The following is a 22165-nucleotide window of genomic DNA, read 5'->3' on the forward strand; positions in this document are numbered from 1 at the left end:
AGGTCGAAGTGAGAGGTCCTTTAGGCACCTCAGATCACAACTTGCTGATTGTCTCTTATCCAAAGGAGCCTTTATCTCATGGTATTCCCAACCTCATATTGTTTGGCATTACAAGAATGCAAAATGGGATGACCTGCAAGATTTCTTTTCTTCTTTTCCTTGGTCAGATTACTGTTTCAAAACTGTTGATGTCAACGTTTGCTCAGATCGTGTCAGTGAAATTATTCTTGCAGGAATGGAATCCTTTACTCCACACTCCACTTTAAAATCTCGTCATTTATCTAAACCATGATTTTCCAATAAATGTGCTAAGGCTGTTCAAGAGAAGAACATTGCATATCGTAATTGGCTTGTTTCTAATTCTTCAGTTTCATTTTCTGCCTACACCAAAGCTCACAACAATTGTAAAGCAGTTATTAATCAGTCCAAACTAGAGTTTGAACAGGCTAAGAGTAGAAAACTTGCTTCTTGCCCTAATGGTAGCCAAGCATTCTGGTCTCTTGCCAAAGCTATTGGCCGCAACTTTTGCCCATCTCTGCTCCCACCTCTGTCCAAACCAGATAGTTCTGTTGTCACTTCAGCCAAGGATAAAGCTGACCTGCTAGCATCCCATTTTTCTTCCAACTCATGTATTAATGATCTTGATAAAACACCTCCTACCATTCCCAACACGCTCCATTCAATGCCTCCTGTGGTCTTCCATTAAAAGGATGTCAGAAGGATTTTGATGAATCTTGATGCTAAGAAAGCTCCAGGTACCGATGGTATTTCTCCACTTGTTCTCAAAACCTGTGCTCCTGAACTTACTTCTGTTCTTTGCCGCCTTTTTTTTTTTTTTTTTCACTTTGTTATTCCAAAAGAGTTTTTCCTTCTGCTTGGATATTTGCTCATATCAAGCCAGTTCCTAAAAAGGGTGACTAATCCCTCCCATCCAATTCCTTCTACTCTTTCTAAAGTAACGGAGAAATCAATTAACTGCCAACTCTTAAACTACCTAGAAACTTTCCGTACGGAATCCATACAGGGGATGAACAATCCCCTGTATGGATTCCGTCAGTGTCGATCCACTGGTGATATTCTTGCTTATGTTACCCATTTATGGACTAATTCAATGGAAAAGTTCTGTGAAACGCAAGCAGTTGCTCTTTACATCTCAAAGGCTTTTACCGTGTTTGGCATAAAGGTAGTAGTACTAGTGGCATGTGATGCAAGAAAGCAAATGTATGAGCTTATGCAGCATCAGCCAACAAAAAAAAAAAAAAAAATCACACCATTCTCTCCAAATGCCTGTCCAGTTCCTCCTTAAATTTATTCAACCTATCAACTGCCACAACAGATGGAAGTTTGTTCCAGCAATTAACCACCCGCTGGCTAAAGGCAAATTTCCGCACATCTATTCTACATCTGTCTTTTCTTAATTTGAATTTATCCCCCCTTAGGTTCGTAATCTGAACAAGTGGAAGGATCCCATCAGAATTCAGCGTGCTCAACCCATTCAAGGCCTTATATACCTCAATCAGATCACCGCGCAGGTGCCTAGTCTCCAGCCACTGCAATTTGCAGAACTTAAGCCTCTCTTGGTAAGAGGATCCCTTCATTCCCCTCACCAATCTTGTTGCCCTTCTCTGTACACGCTCAAGTAAATCTACATCCTTCCTAAAATGAGGCCTCCAGACCTGTACGCAGTACTCAAGGCGTGGCCTGACCCATTGCCTTATACAGAGGGATAATCACCTCCTTTTCCCTGCTAGCAAAATTCCTATATATCATTGACAAAACCCCATGACCTGCCCTGGCAGCCTGTCTGCATTGCTCAGAAAACTTCACATCTGCCTGCACAATTACTCCCAGGTCTTTTTCATTTTCTACCACCTTAAGTGTAGTACCACACAGTTGGTACGTTTCTCTGGGGTTACTTCTACCCATATGCAGTACTTTGCATTTGTCAAAGTTAAACTTCAGTTGCCACTTCTTAGCCCATCTGCCCAAATTATCTAGATCCTGTTGCAGTAGCACACTGCCATCGGAGGTCTTCGAAACAAGTTTACATCTTATGGTTTGCTAACTGTTTCTTGTAATTGGTTATCCAGTTTTCTCTCTGATCGCTCACTGAGGGTGATGGTAGATGGCTCTCTGTCTTCTAACTTCTCCTCTAATGCCGGTGTCCCCAAAGGTTCAGCTCTTTCCCCCACTCTTTTCCTCTTGTATATTAAATGACCTTCTTCCCTTGACTGGAAATCCTATCCATAGTTTTGCCGATGATAGCACATTGAATTCCACTTTCTATTTTGAGAAACCTTGCCCTGCTCAATCAGCTTCAACTTCTCGAAAATCTGCTACCAATTCCTTAAATGCCGATCTCCAGGAAATCTCCAGTGGGGCAAGGACAACTTTGTTGATTTCAATCCTTCTAAAGCTCAGTCTTGTCTTATATCTCGAAAAAAGGATTCTTCTGCTCCTATGCTTATCTCTGATTTCTAGGCAAAATGATATCTCTTTTGGGGATTACCCGTATTTCTAAACTCTCTTGGCACAAGCACATTAGAATATTGCTTCCTCTGCATCTAAAAAACTTGGTTTTCTCTTTTGCTCTCAGCATTACTTTACTTGCAAACAGCTGTTCACTCTTTACAAATCGCAAATCCACCCTACCATGGAATATTGTTCCCACATCTGGGGTGGAGCCCCCAAAACCTCTCTCAGTCTTCTTGATTCCGTTCAGAAGAAGGCAGTTAGGTTAATTAATGATTCATTTCTAACAGAATCTAATAGACGTACTGTTTCTGCTCTGCATGCCTCTTCTACAGATACTTCCATGGGCACTGTTCTTCTGAATTGGCTTCTATAATTCCCACTCTCTCTCTTTCAAAACAGTCCAAACACGTGCCGCCACCAGCCAACATCCATTTACTGTTGAACTTCAAACTCACAGAACCAACTTTCCATCTTCCTCTTTTATTCATTCAACTGCTGTTTTTTGGAACTTCCTTCATTGCTATGTTTTTCCTGAAAATTACAGTCTACAGAAGTTCAAGTATAATGTCAACAAATATCTTCTTTCATCTTCTCAACTTCCAACCCAAGCACGGTTGTTGTTGTTGTTGTTTGGTTTTTAGGAGCATTAGCAACTAAGGCCATATTGCTCCGGGAATATGCGGTGGTCATTCCCTTGACCTTTCCGCATCCTCCGTATTTGGTGGTGACGGGCTCGAACCCCGGTCTAATCAAGAAGCATGTGCTACGCACTGCTGCTCCTTCCCACCTGGCTACGGAGGCGCCTCCCAAGCACGGTACTAAGTACTATAGGTTCTAATACCTCTAATCCCAACGTGGCTGGGAATACTGCAGAGAAAAATATCATATTCAAGTTCCATAAGAGAGTGGATTTTCTGCTGAACTTCAGAAAGAACTGGATGAGGATTATATCTCACAGTTAGTAAAGCCTGTAAAACGCTGAGAGAGTCAGAATATAAAATGAACTGTTGGTATTGGCATTGATTCAAGGTTAACTCTATAGTGTGAAGCTCTGCAGTAAATACGCTGCATTCAGGCTTGGCTGGTTGGTTGTTTTAGGATTTTACGGCTATAATGCACCAAGTCAATGTATTCAGGAAGAATCTGCTCTGATATGTAGGATCTCCTCAGCAGATCCTACATTTGATTCTGACTTGGAGCTGTCTGTGTAAACTCATGCGAAGTCAGAATGTTCACCTCAATGTGCTGAATAGAACTGTAGGTAGAGAGACGACAGCTTTTCTGACTTTCTCCTTTTTAAGGGAAAGGTCGTATGCCAGGGTGGGAGGGAATTCGGTGTTTGGGCAACCTTGTCTACCTTGATTTTAAGTTTTCTGAGTAGCTCTTGGAGATGAATGCCAAAAGGACAATTGGCATTCTCATGGGCGTTGTACAAACTTTCCCATTATAGCTCTAAAACGGATGGTACATAGGATGGAGCAGGAGGGATTTCAGTTTTAAAACTGACTTTAGACTGCGTACATAGAAGTGAAAATGGTTATTCATTTGCTTCAATGTATAGGCTCTGGACAGGAGATGTTTGATATGCTCCAGTAGCAATATGGAGAGCATGAAGATGGACAGTATCCAGCCATCAAAGTACACTGCCCCTGGCTGAATTGTATACCAGGGACCAGCAATCTAGTCTGGATCACACAAGTGCACAGTAAATGCATAGTAGGGTGCATAGGCCCACACTACAAGACGTAGAGGAGAGAGACTGGAGAATATTCAGGCCTTTCTTACACTTTGTAAGGAGTTGGCGGATGTGATCCAGAAAATTCAGCTTTTTTTTATCAAATGCGAGTCCCAAGAATTTTGTAACTTGGGACTTGTAATTTTGAAACTACTGGAATAGCATTTTGTCCAAGCCTTAATTCAGGTTCAGGACAAAGATTACGTTTACTACAAAAGTGTACACAAACTTTTTTTTTTAGCATTAAATCAGATCACACACCAACCATAAGAGTAAGTATTTACTGTAACTAAAATATTTACATATTAAAATAAAATAAAATAAATAAATATTTACAAAAACTGCTATTATATTAAATTAAATTATATACATATAAAACATTAAAACTGTGATAAAATCCTTGAGATAAAATACACTAAAATAAACCGGATTAAAAGCGATAAAAACGATAAAAATCTCTGGAGCTTTCGGAGGCATCCGCCTCCTTCTTCAGCAGTAACAAAACTTCCTGCAGCACGTCCATATATAACAGGCTCACGGTACCTATACACGTGGTGCAGTCGGCGCATGGTCTGAACTGGAAGCGGAAATAGCTCGGGAACGTGTTAAGCCAAACCGTTCATCCGTACTTAGGATGATAGTTTCAAACAGAGGATGCATACGCATACCTCCGTCCCTATTCATAATATTGTGGTCGGATGAACAGATTCGTAGGCTCTCGAGCCATTTACGGTTCCAGAACCCATGCGCTCGATCCACGATAACCGCATCCTGTGGGGAAATTTGATGCTGCTTCTCCCAAAAATGCTCGGCCACAGCAGACTTATTGTAATCAGCGGTTTTTATAGCATTTGCATGCTCCCCCAGACGATCCCACATTAATATGTAAATATTTTAGTTACAGTAAATACTTACTCTTATGGTTGGTGTGTGATCTGATTTAATGCTAAAATATGAATTTTCCCAACCTCAGAGGCCTTTTTCAGTGTACACAAACTGTCTTCTGCGGTGAGAACCGCAGATGGCGGAAGTTTTTCTGTGATGGTATTTACTTTGATGGCGAAAAGCGTGACACTTAATACTGATCCTTGCAGTACTCCCTCCTCTTGGCAAAATGGAGTGAGGGTCCTACATAAACTTTGAAGGACCACCTGGCTAGAAAGTTTTTAATAAAAACAGGGAGATGGCCACTACGACTGAGGTCATGCAAATCTTTCAAGATGCCAAATCTCAAAGTTGTGCCATATGCTTTCTCCATGTCAAAAAATACAGACAGAAGAAATTCACGTTTTAGGAAAACATCCCAGATGGATGATTGCAGTCTAATAGGATGGTTCAGAGTGGACCAGTTCCTTCAGAACACGCACTGGATGTTGGAGAGAAGGCTGTTTGATTCTAAATACCATATTAAATGAAAATTAACCATTCTCTCCAGGATTTTGCACAGAAAACTAGTCAGAGCAATAGGACGATAATTAGTAGTGATTTTAGGATCCTTTCCTGGCTTCACAAAAGCAAGGATGATTGCCATGCACCAGGAATCCGGAAACTGCTCTTCAATAAAGATTTTGTTATAGAAAAGAAGCAGGTGATCAATAGATTTTGATGAAAGGAGTTTCATAATTTTTTAATGGATGCCATCTGGTCCAACAACACTTGCCTTAGAAAGGGAGAGAGTTCTTTTTAGTTCTTGCATAGTCACAAAAGAACTGGACGCAGGGAATAAATTTGATATTATATATTTGGATCTTAGAAAGGCTTTTGATGCTGTTATACATGGAAGACTGCTGCACAAATTGGAGCAGTGTGGCATTGGAGGCAAATTGCTGCTATGGATAAAGAGATGGTTGAGGGGGAGAAGACAGAGAGTGGTAATCAATGGACACTGCGCATTGTGGACTAATGTTATGAGTGGTGTCCCATAGAGTTCAGTTTTGGGCCCATTGTTGTTTTCTGTATTTATAAATGATATTGATGATGGTATATCAAGCTTAATGTCCAAGTTTGCAGAAGATACAAAGGTTGGCAGGATTGTTAAGAATACTACTGACAGTATGCTGCTGCAATAGGATCTGGAAAGATTGAGCACATGGGCTGAGAGGTGGCAAATGAAGTTTAACATTGACAAATGTAAAGTACTACATATGGGAAACAGTAACCCCAGAGCAACGTATCAACTCGTTGGTACTACACTGACAGTGGTAGAGAATGAAAAGGACCTGGGGGTAATTGTGCAGGCAGATATGAAGTTTTCTGAGGAGTGCAGACAGGCTGCAAGAGTAGCTCATGGTGTCTTGTCAATGATATACAGGAATTTTTCTAGCAGGGATAAGGAGGTGATTATTCCCTTGTATAAGGCAATGGTCAGGCCACACCTTGAGTACTGTATACAGGTCTGGAGGCCTCATTTCAAGAAGGATGTAGAGCTGCTGGAATGAGTACAGAGAAAGGCAACAAGGTTAATGAATGGAACAAAGGGTTGCTCTTACGAAGAAAGGCTTAAGTTTTGCAAATTACAGTGTCTGGAGACTAGGCACCGGAGAGGTGATCTGATAGAGGTATATAAAGCCTTGAATGGTTTGAGCATGCTCAATGCTGATGGGACTCTTCCTCTTGCTTAAAATAATCACCTGAGAGGGCATAAATTCAAATTGAGTAAAGGCAGATGTAGGATAGATGTGCAGAATTTTGCCTTTAGCCATCGGGTAGTTGGTTGGTGGAACCGACTTCCATCCCTTGTTGTGGAAGTTGATAGCGTAAATAAAATTAAGGCTCAGCTGGACAGGTCGACGGCTCAACAGCATTAGCATTAGTAGAGGCATATGATGCAAGAAAGCAAGCTTATGCAGCATCAGCCAAAAAAAAAAAAAAACACACTGCCATTTCACCCCTCTGTTCATTCGAAATACCTACATCTGTCTTTCCTCAATTCGAATTTATGCCCTCTCAGTTGATTATTCTGAGAATCCCATCAGCATTGAGCATGCTCAAACCATTCAAGGCTTATACACCTCTTTCAGATCACCTCGCTGGTGCCTAGTCTCCAGACACTGTAATTTGCAAAACTTAAGCTTTTATTCCATTCACTAATCTTGTTGCCCTTCTCTGTATCCTTCTCGTTCCAGCAGCTCTATATCCTTCTTGAAATGAGGCCTTCGGACCTGTATACAGTACTGAAGGTGTGGCTTGACCATTGCCTTATACAAGGGAATAATCACCTCCTTATCCCTGCTAGAAAAATTCCTGTATATCATGTATATCATTGACAAGACACTATTGAGCTACTCTTGCAGCCTGTCTGCACTGCTCAGAATACTTACTATCTGCTTGCACAATTAACCCCAGGTCCTTTTCATTCTCTACCACTATCAGCGCAGTACCACAGAGTTGATACGTTACTCTGGGGTTACTGCTTCCCATATGTAGTACTTTACATTTGTCAATGTTAAACTTCATTTGTCACCTCTCAGCCCATCTGCTCAACCTTTCCAGATCCTGTTGCAGCAGCATACTGTCAGTAGTGTCGTTAACAATCGTGCCAACCTTTGTATCTTCTGCAAACTTGGACATTAAGCTTGATATACCATCATCAATATCATTTATAAATACAGAAAACAACAATGGACCCAAAACTGAACCCTGAGGGACTCCACTAATAACATTACACCACGATGAGCAGTGTCCATTGATTACCACTCTGTCTTCTCCCCCTTAACCATCCCTCTATCCATAGCAGCAATTTTCCTCCAATGCCACACTACTCCAATTTGTGCAGCAGTCTGCCATGTGCTACAGTATCAAAAGCCTTTCTAAGATCCAAATATATAATATCAAAGTTGTTCCCTGCATCCAGTTGTTTTGTGACTGTATCATAGTATCCAATCAAATTGGTCAGGCAAGACTTTCCCTTAACAAAACCATGCTGTGTCCGAGCTATAACTGAAGTCTTGTCTAGACGATCCTGCAGCGCTTCTTTAACCAGTGCCTCCATTAATTTTCCTGGAACAGAAGTTAAACTCACAGGTCTATAATTACTTTTGTCAGCATTTGATCCCCCTTTGTGAATTGGGGTCACATTTGCACATCTCCAGTCTATGGGTACCTCCCCTGAGTCCAAAGAAGCTCTCATAATTATGGCTAAGGGTTTGCTTACTTCCTTTGCTGCCTCCTTTAATATAACTGGATAGATCCCATCCACCACGGGTGCCTTTTTTATGCTTATCCTCAACAATTTCTCCTCCACTTTCCTCTCAGTTATTACAAAATCATCTAGCTCACTGCCAGAGTTTACTTCACCTCTGGCATTCCTCTTCCTGAATAACTCCTCATGTGTGAATGCAGATTAAAAATACTCGTTTAGTTTGTTAGCCACCTGAGCAGGATCATCAACAGTTGAACCATCAATATCCAGTGGACCAATCTTATTCATCCCTTTCCTTCTAGAGTTTACATAGGTAAAGAATTCTTTTCTGTTTTTCTTTGCATCCTTTGCCAAGAATTTTTCATAATCTGCCTTTGCCTGCCTAATCTCCTTTGCGACTTGGTTACAGTCCAGCTTATATCTATCATAGGCTTCCATGTCACCAATTAATTTATATGTTTCCCCTGCATTGTTCTTCTCTGCCGTATGTGTCATTAGTTTATCTGTCATCCATTTAAGCCTAAACCTTGAACATATTTCCCTTCATTTTCCAGATTTTATCCCAGACCATCTTAGTGTTGGTAGACTGGATAATAGATGAAGTAAAACTGATCCATGATTCCTTTCAACTCTGACGGCAAATGTAGCGTGCTTTGGCTCGTGCACGTTTAAAAGCTAATAGATTGGCCGTGGTAGGATATCATCGGAATGTATCCCAGACTTTGTTTTGAGCCTTTTTTTGTTGCTGTGCAGAGCAAAATTTTTTCGTACCAAGGTTTCAGAAAAGGTGGAAACCAGGTAGATGTTTTTGGAAAGGTATTCGTAGCTGTTTGGATGATATTTTCTGTGATGTACTTGCCTGCATCGTTGATGGGCTCCAAACTGACTGCAGTGATGCCGAACTCTGCCAGATATTGGAAGGCATTCAAGTCAGTCTGATCAATCTTCCACAGCGATAACCTAAAAAGAAGACAGTCTCTCATCATGTAAGCAAGTTATCACAGGGAAGTGGTCACCTCCATATGGGTTCTCCTCCACTTCCCAAGTGAGTGAAGGGAGTAGAGAAGGGGAGGAAACGGAAAGATCAATGGCAGAAAACATGAGTAGGCATGTGGAAGGTGTTAGTTCTCACATTTAGAAGGGAAAGGTCATTGTTATTGATCATATGCTCTATGACTCGTCCCTTCCATTAATACTAGCAGAGCCCCACAGGGTGTTATGTCCATGAAAATTCCCAAGAAGTAAGAAAGGGGGAGGAAGCTGCATTACAAAATCATCAAGGTCTTTCTGGGGGAAGTCAGTCCAAGGTGGCAAATAAATGGAGCAGATGGTTAATATAAAATCCACTGTAAGGCGAATTGCAACAGCCTCTATGCAGATTGTAAGTAGCAAAGGCTGAACTAGATTGTGGTTACCCATAAGCATACCCACTCCTCCATGAGCAGGACCATCTGCAATTCTATCCTTATGAAAAATTGTGATGTTACGCATGGTGGGGCCACTCGTTTTAGAGCCACAATGGGAAAGTTTGTACAACGCCCATCATTTGCCTTTAGGTAAGTCTCCTTCAAGCAAATGCAGACTGGCTCATGCTTTTGCAAGAGGGCTTTGATGTCAACAGTATTTTGTTGGAATTCACGACAATTCCATTGTAGGAATTTAGGCATTATTTTGGCTTGGTGGGTCTATCAGGCGGCTTCCAAGGTGTTGAGGGCTTAGTTTTGTCATTCATCTTGGATTTATCTCTTTTTTTGGGGGGGGGGGAGTATGGATACTGTCCCGTGTTCATTTCCTCTGCCCGCAAAGAGTTCCAAGATTGGGTCATCGGGTATTTCAGGCTTCTTGTTATTTTCGCCAGTAACTTCTTTCGGTACTGGTGTAGCATTAGGAGGTACCGATATAGGAGTGGCAGCTGATTGGTCCTTCTGTTCGGGTTTTCTTGAACTTAAAGGTAGAAAGTGGTGGGAGTGAATGACTCTTTTGGTGGAATGGTCATTTCAGTTTGAGTTCCAATGGAACGTCTCCCTGCTACCTTCTGAGGGTAGGTAGGTTTATTTGTATTCATAGGTCTCACTGTTTTTCTCACCTCCTGATATTACACATCCAGCTCTGCCTTAAGTCTTTGAATTTATTTTTCTTCTCGTCATTTTAATTTAGGCCTTGTCATTTAATTTAGGCATGTCCAGCCACATTAGTTTTGTGACTGAACATGCTGTAGTTTCATGATCCTTTCCAGTACATCAAGCGCTCCACTACAGGCCATTTGCAAGTGTCCTTATTTCTGGCACTTTAAGCACCGTAAAGGATTTGGTATGTATGGATGCACTGGACAGTTAATATAGCCAGCTTTGATTTCGTTAGGAAACATTGGTGAATTAAATGTCAGGATGATGTTTTTTGTTGGAACGATTTTCCCATCCCCATGCATGGTTATTCGTTTCACAGCTATCACTCCTTATGATTTTAAATCAGAACAAATTTCTTCTTCTGTCACATCCATAAGATCCCATTCTGCAATGACACCATGGGATGAGTTCAGTGTCTTGTGGAGAGTAACAATGATTGGTATTTCCCCCCATAGATGTCACTTGGAGCAGCTGCTCTGAATGTCTGTCATTTCAGGTCTGTACAAGTAGGTCGCCTTATCACAGTCGTTTCACAGATTTAGGAGAACCTGCCAACCCTTCTAAACCCTTCTATAGAAAGAAGGGTGAGTGACATTTTTCCTAAGGCCTTCTCACTGGTGGAATGAATAATCAAGTAGCAAGGTACGGGACCAAATATAATCTCAGTGTTTCTGTCTCTTAGCAGAAGTGAGATTATTGGGGACAATGGCCAAATTTTCAGATAGGGACCCGGTTGCATCCCTAGAAGGAATATATTTATAAGGATTCATGAGTTTTTTGTTTTGTCTTGGCAGTCGGGCTCCCCATCCACCACAGGGCCCAAAGTGATGCCCACTACCCGTTAAGCAAGAAAAGTGCACGGGAGTGGGACGCTAGGGCTACCCAGATGCCATACCCGCACCGCCATACTTGGCGGTGCGGGTATGGCATCTGGGTAGCCCTGGGTATATTGGTTTTCTTACATTTTCCAAGATTTAAAAATAAATATATAGATATTTTAACAATATAATATAAAAATTTGCTAGCTTTGGATATGTTCCCAGTTTTCACACTGACAAAGTAAGTTGTAAAAACCAAAGATAATCCAAAATATCTTAATGCAGGACTAAACTACTCACAATATAATAACATTTGGAAACAGAAATACATACTATATAGTTGCTCTGTACAAAGCAACCATAAAGAACATTTCTTTGTAGGGACTTCTACTGCAGAAAGATATCACAATCTCTCACACTATAGAATCCCACTTTAAAAACAGGTCAACGTGTATTCCCACAAGGAAATGTGAAAAAATTAAACTCCAGCATTCGATTTAAAAACAATAACATGAATTACATTTATCAACAAATGCATATCTTACATACGTAAGCTACTATACTCCTTTCTGACCTGCAAGTTCATTGTCTAAATCTTTGTCATCCCATATGTCACTATCATCTAGCAAATCGCTACTCTGCAAATGATGTTGTTGTTGCCGTCTTGTAGCTGCTAAATGCTGATGAAATTCTTCTCTTGCTTGAAGAATAGCATCTTCTGGAGCACCTGTAAAAAATATATATAAAATTCTAATTGTTGTTGTTTTTTGTTAGGTTTTATTGGTGCATTAGCAACTAAGGCTATAATGAGCCAAAACTAGGTGATATCTAAAAATTTTAATTTCACTGACCTAATTATTAAGGTCACCATGTCAAGATATAAAATAACAACGGTATAAAATGTAAAAAAGATAAATCAATAAAGAAATAACATCAACAAATAAATTTTAAATACAAGTAAAAACCTTTATTGATTTAAAATAGCTAAAAACAGCAGACACATTGTCATTGTCAGATAAAATCTGACAGAGTGTATACGGCTCAGTCAGATGGTTAAAAGCGGTAAAACGGATATTGCTAAAATCTGGACAGTCAACTAAAATGTGTCTAATAGATAAAATTGTGCCACAGGACTCACACATAGGAGGGTCATCAGCCCTCAGCAAAAACGAATGTGTCAAATGACTATGTCCTATGCGGGTCCGAGCGAGAACAACTTCCTCCTTACGACTCCTGCGCAGACTAGACTGCCACGGTTCAATTAAAGGCTTTATAAGATATAATTTATTCGCAGTCTGTCTATTCCACGAATCCTGCCATTGGGAGTGTATCTTTTCGTGTATTATTCGCCTGTAGTCTGTATAAGGGACTGACAGGCAGCGATTATTATTGGGAATTCCTGATTTGGCTGCGGTGTCAGCCAAATCATTTCCCCTAATCCCAATGTGGCTCGGGATCCAGCAGAAGCGGATATCATATTCACGTTCATGGAGAAAGTGAATCTTCTGCTGGATACTAGACAGAGCTGGATGAGGATTATACCTCACAGATATTAAAGCCTGTAACACGCTGAGAGAGTCAGAATATAAAATGAACCGTTGGTATTGGCATTCACTAATGTAATCCAAGGCTAACGAAGAAAGGCTTAAGTTTTGCAAATTACAGTGTCTGGAGACTAGGCACCAGCGAGGTGATCTGTGATCCAAGGCTAACTCTATAGCGTGCAGTTCTGCAGTAAATATGCTGCACTCAGAGGGAATCTGCTCCGATGTAGTGCTGTCTGTAAAGACAGCAGCAGATCCCACATATGATTCCGATTTCGAACCATCTGTGTAAACTGGCGCGAAGTCAGAATGTTCAGCTCGGTGTGCTGAATAAAGCTGCAGGTAGACCGATGATGGAGTGTCCGACTTTCCCCAATTTCTAAGGGACAAGTCACATGCCGGGACATGAGCATGCCAGGGTGGAAGGGGTTGCTTTGGTGTTTGGGCAACCTTGTCTACCTTGATATTAAGTTCTTTGAGTAGCTCTTGGAGACGAATACCAAAAGGTTGGTTGGCAGTCTTACGGGTGTTGTACAAATTTTCCCATCGTGGCTCAAAAACGGATGGCCACGTAGGATGGTCTGGCAGGGATTTCAGTTTTAAAGCGTACTTTAAAGACAACTGCTTACGTTGAAGCGATAACGGTGGTTCGTTTGCTTCGACGTATAAGCTCTGGACAGGAGATGTGCGATATGCTCCAGTAGAGATACGGAGGGCCTGATGATGGACAGGGTCCAGCCATCGAAGGCCACTGTCTCTCGCTGAGGAATATACCTGGGACCCATAATCTAATTTGGATCGCACAAGTGCACGGTAAAGCCGTAGAAGGGTGCATCAATCTGCTCCCCAAGATGTAGAGAAGAGCGAGCGGAGAATATTAAGCCCTCGAGTGCACTTTGTGCGGAGTTGACGGATGTGATCCAGAAAGGTCAGTTTTTTATCAAATATGAGTCCCAAGAATTTTGTGTCCACTGCTATTGGAATAGTATTTTGTCCGAGCCTTAATTCAGGTTCAGGATGAAGATTACGCTTACGACAAAAGTGTACGGAAACGGTCTTCTCCGGCGAGCACCTGAAGCCATTAGCAAGTGCCCAGGAATTGAGACAATCAATGGCTTTCTGCAGTTGTCTTTCAATAACCCTCATGTTGCATGACTGACAAAATATGCTAAAGTCATCAACATAGAGGGCACTGTTTACAGTTGGAGGAAGTTGTTCTGTGATGGAATTTATTTTGATGGCGAAAAGCTTGACACTTAATACTGATCCTTGTGGTACTCCCTCCTCTTGGCTGAAGGAACGAGAGAGTGAGGATATTACACGAACTTGGAAAGATCGATTGGCTAAAAAGTTTTGAATAAAAAAGGGGAGATGTCCTCTAAGGCCTAGGCTATGTAAATCTTTTAAGATGCCAAATCTCCAAGTTGTGTCATACGCTTTCTCCATATCAAAGAACGCTGACACCAAGTGTTCGCGTTTTAGGAAAGCATCCCGGATGGATGTTTCCAGTCTAATTAGATGGTCCAAAGTGGACCGGTTCCTTCGGAAGCCGCACTGGATGTTGGAGAGAAGGTCATTTGATTCCAAATACCAAATTAAACGAAAAGTAACCATTCTCTCCAGAATTTTGCTCATACAGCTAGTCAGAGCAATAGGACGGTAATTAGTAGTGACTTTTGGATCCTTTCCTGGCTTAGCAAAGGCAAGAACGATTGCCTTGTGCCGGGAATCCGGAAACTGCCCTTCAATAAAGATTATGTTATATAGAAGGAGCAGATAATCCATAGATTTTGGTGAAAGATGCTTAATCATTTCATAATGGATGCCATCTGGTCCAACAGCACTTGCATTGGAAAGAGTGAGTTCAGTTCCTCTATAGTGAATGCCCCGTTGTAGGGATAGAGGCCCTTGGACTTAAAATTAAGTACCTGTTTTTCAATTTTATGTTTCAGGACCAGGAACTCTGGGGAATACGAAAATGTTGCAGAGATGTTAGAGAAAGTGTCCCCAAGAGAATTGGCTATTGCAGTTGAATCTGCAATAGCGCATCCATTATAATCTAGGATTGAAGAAGGGTGGGTGGGATGTATATTTTCCCTTCATTTTCCGGATTTTATCCCAGACTACCTTAGAATTGGTAGCCTGGTTAATAGATGATGTAAAACGGATCCATGATTCCTTTTGACTCCGATGGTGAATGTAGCGTGCTTTGGCTCGTGCACGCTTGAAGGCTATTAGATTAAAAGTGGTAGGATATCGGCAGAATATCCCCCACGCTTTGTTTTGAGCCTTTTTTGCTGCTGTGCATTGTGAATTCCACCAAGGTTTGGGAAATGGTGGAAACTGGGTAGATGTTTTTGGAACAGCATTCGCAGCTGCTTGGACGATAATTTCTGTGATGTACGCTACTGCATCATTGATCGGCTCCTGACTGACCGTACTGAGGTCAAAATTTGCCTGATGTTGAAAGGCAGTCCAGTCAGCCTGATCAATCTTCCACCCTGGTAACCTGAAGGGAAGACATGGTCTCCCACTGTGTAACGAGGTTATCACAGGGAAGTGATCACTTCCGTATGGTTTCTCCTCCAGTTCCCAAGTGAGTGAAGGGAGTAGAGCAGGGGAGCAGATAGAGAGATCAATGGCAGAAAGAGTATGGGTAGGCATGTGGAAGAAGGTATTTGTTCCAATATTTAGAAGGGAAAGGTCATTGTCATTTGGCATATGCTCTATGACTCGTCCCTTTCCATTGATGTTAGCACTACCCCACAGGGTGTTATGTCCGTTAAAATCCCCGAGAAGTAAGAAAGGGGGGAGGCAGCTGCGTTACAAGATCATCAAGGTCTTCCTGAGAGATGTCAGTCCCAGGTGGCAAATAAATAGAGCACACAGTTAATAAAAATCCCACTGAAAGGCGAATTGCAACAGCCTCTATGCTGGTTGTAACTAGCAAGGGCTGAACTGGGGTCTGGTTGCCCACAAGGATAGCCACTCCTCCATCAGCAGGACCATCCGCAATTCTATCCTTTCGAAAAATTGTGATGTTATGCATGGTGGGATCATTATTTGCTTTTAGATAAGTCTCCTGCAAGCAAAAGCAAACTGGCTCATGCTTTTGCAGGAGGGCCTTGATGTCATCAGTATATCGCCGGAATCCACGACAATTCCATTGTAGGAATTTAGCCATTATTTTGGCTTGGTGGGACCATCAGGCGGCTTAAGAGGTACTGAGGGCTTACTTTTGTCAGTCTTGGATTTATTTTCGTTGGAGAAGTATGTTGTTGTTGTTATTTGGCTTAACAACACAAGGGCTACTGAGGCCAAATTGTGTCTGCTCATAGTTTATTTAGTCGAAATATACTGCTGTAGATGTTAAATTTAATACTCCTGTATAGGCCAATACATTTTAAATAGATTACAAGTTCTATGTTTACTTCATTTCCCAGTATATGAGTTAAATCATATGAGAGGTTCAGCCTAGAGACCGATTGAACTGAGACACTTCTGTCTATAAGGTAGCTGTTTATTATCTTATAGAGTTTTTGTGGGGCATTTGCCTGGCGGAGTCTCCTAAGGACACTAGGCCACCAGAGTGAGTCTAATGCCCCAGCAAAGTCAATGGAGATTGCCAGCATATATTTCTCCTCTGAGTTTTTAACTGTTGTCAGTAGATGGTGCATGGCATCCTCAGTAGAGTTGCACTGCTTAAAACCATACTGATTGTTGGAATGTAAACCTGCTTCTGTGTAATATTGAGCTAATCTGCTGTATATTAGTGTTTCATATATTTTCCCTAGTACAGGGAGTAGGGCTATTGGTCTATATGATTTGGGATCAGTAGGGGGTTTTTCAGGGTTTTTGAGAATTAATCTTAACACTGCTTTTTCCATATTTTTGGGAATATACCTTCTGTCATACAGTTATTATATAGTGCTATCAATTTGTCTGGTGCTATTTCTGCTAATTTTTTGATAATCTCAGAGAGAATGGAGAAGGTATTTGGTATGTTCTCTGTAACCCTCTGACCGTTTGGTCGTCCCGGAGTATAAACAGAAAATTTATTTATTTATTTATGTTGAGGGTCTTGTGGCTCCTGGGATTTCTCCCATCTCTGCGGTGTTCTCTGTATCGAGTGACAGTATCCTGTCAAGCCAGAGATTTAAAGTGTGTGGATCGTGTATAGTGTAGTCTGTTGTGCTCATTGTTCATCTGGCTTATTGGCCATCAGGCCCCTGATGGGACCCAACGTTGCCCATACCGCGCCACGTGGAGGCTAGCCAGGTGTTACCAGTAAGGAATCAGTACTCTGGAAGGTCCTGCCACCTACTTTCCTCAAATTTCAATGGCTAGGACCTATAAAAAAAAAAAAAAAAAGACATTGCTTTAATCGCTATTGGTGCTTTGTTTGGTCATAGAGATTTGCCTTAAGAGCGAGAATGGATTGTACGTTGGATGAATTTTATTTTTGGCCGAAAAAGGTCGGGCAAGCAATTTTGGTGTAGTTACAATTTTGACATGTGGGGTAGTGCGCTGTGAAGGTAGACAGATTTGGGTGGGGAGAAGGAAGGCTGGAGGGTAGAAAAAAAAGAAAGGGACTGATAGAGAAGGTGGCCCCCAAATTTTCAGTGGGCATGCCCATGCCACACCAGAGGAGAAGTGGGTTTTGCAGGGAGAGGAGGAGACAGGGGTGTCCCCCCGCCGGGAAAAGGAGATAAAGCAGGCCAGGAAAGGTGTCGGATCTGGGTCGCCAGTTGGCAGCAAGGCTGCAATCTAAGTCGTTCACTTTGACCCTCCAGGTGATGGACTTAGTCTCGGCAGAGGCCAGGGTGGGTCACCTGCATGTGACAGGCCAACTACATCTAGGTCCCAGTGTTTGGTCGCATCCAGTTAGGACTCAGTTGTCTTTCAGTTGCTGTAGATTGTCCCCACCACTTGTGTTCAAGTCCTGTAGTCACACAGCTGGTCGTCAGTGGCCAGTTGTGTTCTTTCTGTCCATCGGTGGTCCAAAGTCTGAAGTTTGTTTCAGGGTTGTGGAAGTGCTCTTTGCCTCGCGAAGAGATTTTGAGCGAAAAGCGTGAAAGCCTTATAGTTTTCTTCTTCCTGCAGCACTATGTCCTCCTGATTTCTAAGGATGGAGCGCAGTTTGGTAAACAGCAGGCCACGGAGGTCTTCATATATATTACATTCATAGAGCAGGTGCTCCCAAGTTTTTTCTTGTCCGCATCTACACTGCACTATGTCCGAGATTCCAAAATCATGAAGCTTCTTCCTGAAGGAGCCATGCCCTGTCAGCAGGTAAGTGGTATGAAGTCCAGGAGAGTACAAGGTCGGGGAAATAGGGTAAATACGTCCAATGTCTGGTATGAAGCTTCTAGTTATGCGGCCTTTAGTGGAGTCATTCCACCAATTCTGCTACACTGTTCTCATGTGGTCTGTAAGACGTCTTTTTTCATGTGGTCTAGTCAGAGTTGGGTCCGTAGTGTATCCCAAATATGTGATTACCCTTCCTTTGGTGTGTTGGTGCAGCAGCCCACGGCCGACAATCTCCAAGTCCAGAGGGAGACATCCCGCAAAGTAACCCCAGGGGCTCACATCTGGTGAGTATGGGCTTGGCAAACCCAGGGTCCTGAGCTGGATATCATCATTCTTCTCTTTCTTGGTGATTCCTTTCTACTTCTCTCTCTCTCTCTCTCTCTCTCTCTCTCTCAGGGTAACTCGGGAATTTTTTTTTTTTTTTTGGCTGGTGCAGCATAAGCCTCAGGCTTCCTTGTACCATGTGGCTAATAATAATAATAATAATAATAATAAGGACCTGGAGAGCGTGGGTGCTCACCGTGCAGCATGCTCTGGTTGTTGTGAGGAGAATTATTCGATGGATGGTTTCCAATTTCCTTCTGTTAACAGCAGTGCTTGCCTTAGCGTACCAAGCTCCCGCTGCATAAGCCAGTGCCGGGATGAAGAATGCCTTGTAGAGGATGCCGAGCACCCTCTTCTTCAGACTCCAGTCTCTGCGTGAAACTCTATCAAATAGGCCGGAATATTTCCTGAATTTTACTCTGAGGTAACTAAGATGCAGTGTGAAGTTGAGGTGTCTATCGAGGATAACGCCAAGATATTTGACTTCTGTTTGGAGTTTAATGGTTGTTCCATTTATATTGATCTGGGGAGGCCTCCTGGGATCAAGGAGAATAGAATTCAATACCTGATTCAACACATTCAATACTTGAGGAGTATTGAATGTGTTTTTTCTGGTGAGATGTTCAGTAGATTCTCATTTGCCCATCCTTGGAGAACAGAAATGGCCTGATTTCCATGGGTCTCCAGCTGTGTCCTGCTATTAGCCTGCAGCATCAGTATAAGATCATCGGCGTATGCCTGCGTTCTTATATTAGGGATTTCCATATTGAGGAACTCATCCAGCACAAGAGTCCACAGAAGTGGCCCCAGAACTGATCCCTGGGGGCAGCCTCTGTGGACATGCCTGGAGAGAGTGGCAAAGGGAGCAGTCACTGTAATCCTTCTGTCATCCAAGTATGATCTAAGGCAGCAGGAACAGGTTGCCTGGAATTTGGGCGCACCGAAGTCTGGCTAGGATTCCGGGCCACCAGAGAGAATCAAAAGCGCCAGCAAAGTCTATTGATATGAGGAGAAAATACTTCATGTCGCAGTTTTTTGCTGCCTCAATTATGTTTTCCAACACGTCTGCCGCTGAGTGTCCTCTTCTGAAGCCGAACTGGTTCGACATCATGTTCGCTTCCTGGAAGTGAGTCTCTAATCTATGGTATAGAAGCCGCTCAAAAAGTTTGCTCAAGGTAGAAAGCAAAGCTATGTGTCTGTACGATGTTGGCTTATCCTGAGGTTTGGTTGGATTCTTAAGTATAAGTCTTATTCTTGCTGTTTTCCACTTATTAGGGTAATAGCCTTCTGAAAGACAGCGATTGAAGCGATTCAGAATGATGTCTGGTATCTTCTCTACTGCCTTTTTGAGCATCTCTGGTTCAATCGTGTCGTCACCAGGGGCTTTCCTGTTTTTAATGTTTGCTGCTGCTATGCTCAGCTCCATGATTGTAAAGGGGGGGCTCAATTGCTGTGGTACAATAAGAGGAGTTTTCTTCATAGAGTTTTCTCTGTTCCTCAGTCTGGGGTTCAGTCTGAGGTAGGAAGATGTGGTCTAATATGTTGTCAACTGATGATTTCCAGGTTCTGGTATAACTTCCCGGTGCAGTTTCGGTGGCTGTAACCACTTCCCCTCTTCAGAACTTGTTAGTGACAACTCTATAAACAATTCCCCATGGGTCAGCATTGCCATTTGCAGTGACCAGAGTTTCCCATGTTTCTTTTTTTCTTCTGCTTAATCTTGGCCATGTAGTTATTTCTTGCCTCGCGATACCTCTGCCAAAGCTCGTCCACCTCCGCCTGTGGCCAGGTTCTGCGTGCTCGTTGGAATGCTTTTCGGGCTCTGTTTGCTCTGTGTCTGAGGTCAGTTAGTTCTGGTGACCACCAGGGAACAGCTCTGGGGGCTGGGTGTTTCTTTTTTATGGCTATGTCCGCTGCGTCTGTGATTAATTTTGTCACCTGCTGCAGGAGGTCATTTAAGTTTTGGCCTTCAGTACGGATGTTTTCTGCTCCCATCATCAGCGTCCGTTGGAAGAGATCCCAGTCAGCTTTGGGAATGGCATACTTTGGCGAGAGAAATCTGACTATCTGTCTTGGAATTAGGGTTCGGTGCAGACTGAGGGTTATAACCCTATGATCAGATGTGGTCCAATGTTCCTGTACCTCCCAGGGGGTGAGGTGTCCTGCTATTGTGCGGCTTGCAAGGGTAAGATCAATGTTTGCTTCCCACATTGTACGTGAAAATGTGGGAAGCTGATTTGGTAGGTTCAGGATAGTAAAGTTACTGCTTGCTATGCACTCCTCCAGTCGCTGTCCATTGTGTGTACCTCTCCTATCTGGCATCTCACTATGCCAGGCTGGGGACCTGCAATTTGCATCCATTCCAATAATAATTTTGGCACTCGGAAACTGGCGCTGTAGGGTTTGCAGATACATTGTGATGGGGAGAATGTCCTCTCCCGGTCTGGCGTATACCGAAGAGACGTTAAATTCCCCCAGTGATGAGGCAATGTGGGCACATACTGCCCAGTTTGCGCAAGGGTCGGTTATTCTTGTAACCGTGAGGTCTGGGTTACAAACCACGACAGCCGCCCAAGGAGTGTCTCCTTCCACTTGGACAATCTTGAACTTTATTATGTGTATGCGGCTTCTGGAGTATGAGCACGTCCAGGTTTTTTTCATTAGATTTCTTAACTAGCTGAGCAGCAACTGCCTTAGAATGCTGTGCATTATGTTGTGCAATTTTTATCCCGAAGTGATTGTATTGTTTTGGATTACTCCCCATAATTTATCCGTAGCTGTTGTGTACTCCTTGCTTTATTGTATCTTGGGCAGGTGCTATCCCTTATAGAGTGGTCATGTGGCAGCTTCAGGGACTTGCAGTTGATGCAGACTGGTTCTTCAGCTTTGTTTGGATAGTCTTTATATTCGTGGCCATCTTTGGCACAGTGGCCACATGTAGAGTGAGTTTGCCTGCAGGTGTGTCGTGTGGCCAAAACGACAACATCTGAAGCATTTGAGGACAGCCACATACTCCCTGTAGCGGTGACTGCCCCAATTTACATATACCATTTTCTGTTGCTTTATGGATTTCCAGGCAACTGTGGACAGCTCCAGGACCCAGTTGACAGCATCCCCAGTCCTGGCCCTGGTCTTGAACCTGTGTGATGTGCTGCTCTGGCGTTCCGTCCCATTGCAATTCATTGAGATTTTTCCTGTAGATTTCTTGGACTAATTCTTCAGTGGTGATATCATTATCTAGGTCATGTATCATTATGCAGGGCCCTTTTTCCCTAGGTGGTTCGGCAAGCAGCCCCAGCAAGGATATTTTGGAGTTTTTTAGTATCCCCTGTATGTCTTGTTCCGTTTCAGTTTGAATGATCACGGCAACATTTCTCGTTTTCCTGATGGATCTTATTTTTGTGTGTTTAAAGTCGTCCTTCAGATTGTCCATGACGGTCTGTTTAACTGCTTCACTGGACTTATGTGTTTCCGGTGCTGCTGGTTTCAAAACTACCAGGTGGGGTCTGGTTAGCGGGGTTTTCTTCTGCCCCGTTTTGGGGCATCCTGTGTCTGTATTCACACTTGTGATATTTATGTTGTTCCTCAGCGCCTGTGAGTATGTGGGAACGCGCTGTGGCATTTGGTTCATTCCACTGATTTGGAGGACCTCTAGCTTGGCTTGGGCAATCTCCTTTTCAAGTTGCGTCTGG

General features: G+C 42.7%; 1 protein-coding gene across 1 annotated transcript in view; it reads right to left on the minus strand.

Moving 5' to 3' along the window:
* rg (A kinase anchor protein rugose) overlaps positions 1–22165 on the minus strand; it is a 1582765-nt gene that overhangs the window by 675161 nt on the left and 885439 nt on the right. The window contains exon 38 of the mRNA XM_090384432.1: positions 11870–12022. Coding sequence (XP_090240558.1) covers positions 11870–12022 — 153 coding nt within the window. The remainder of the gene's footprint in view (positions 1–11869; positions 12023–22165) is intronic.

Source organism: Mastigoproctus giganteus, chromosome 11, assembly GCF_048544385.1.
Source record: "Mastigoproctus giganteus isolate SK-2022 chromosome 11, ASM4854438v1, whole genome shotgun sequence".
NCBI classification, from domain to species: Eukaryota; Metazoa; Arthropoda; class Arachnida; order Uropygi; family Thelyphonidae; genus Mastigoproctus; species Mastigoproctus giganteus.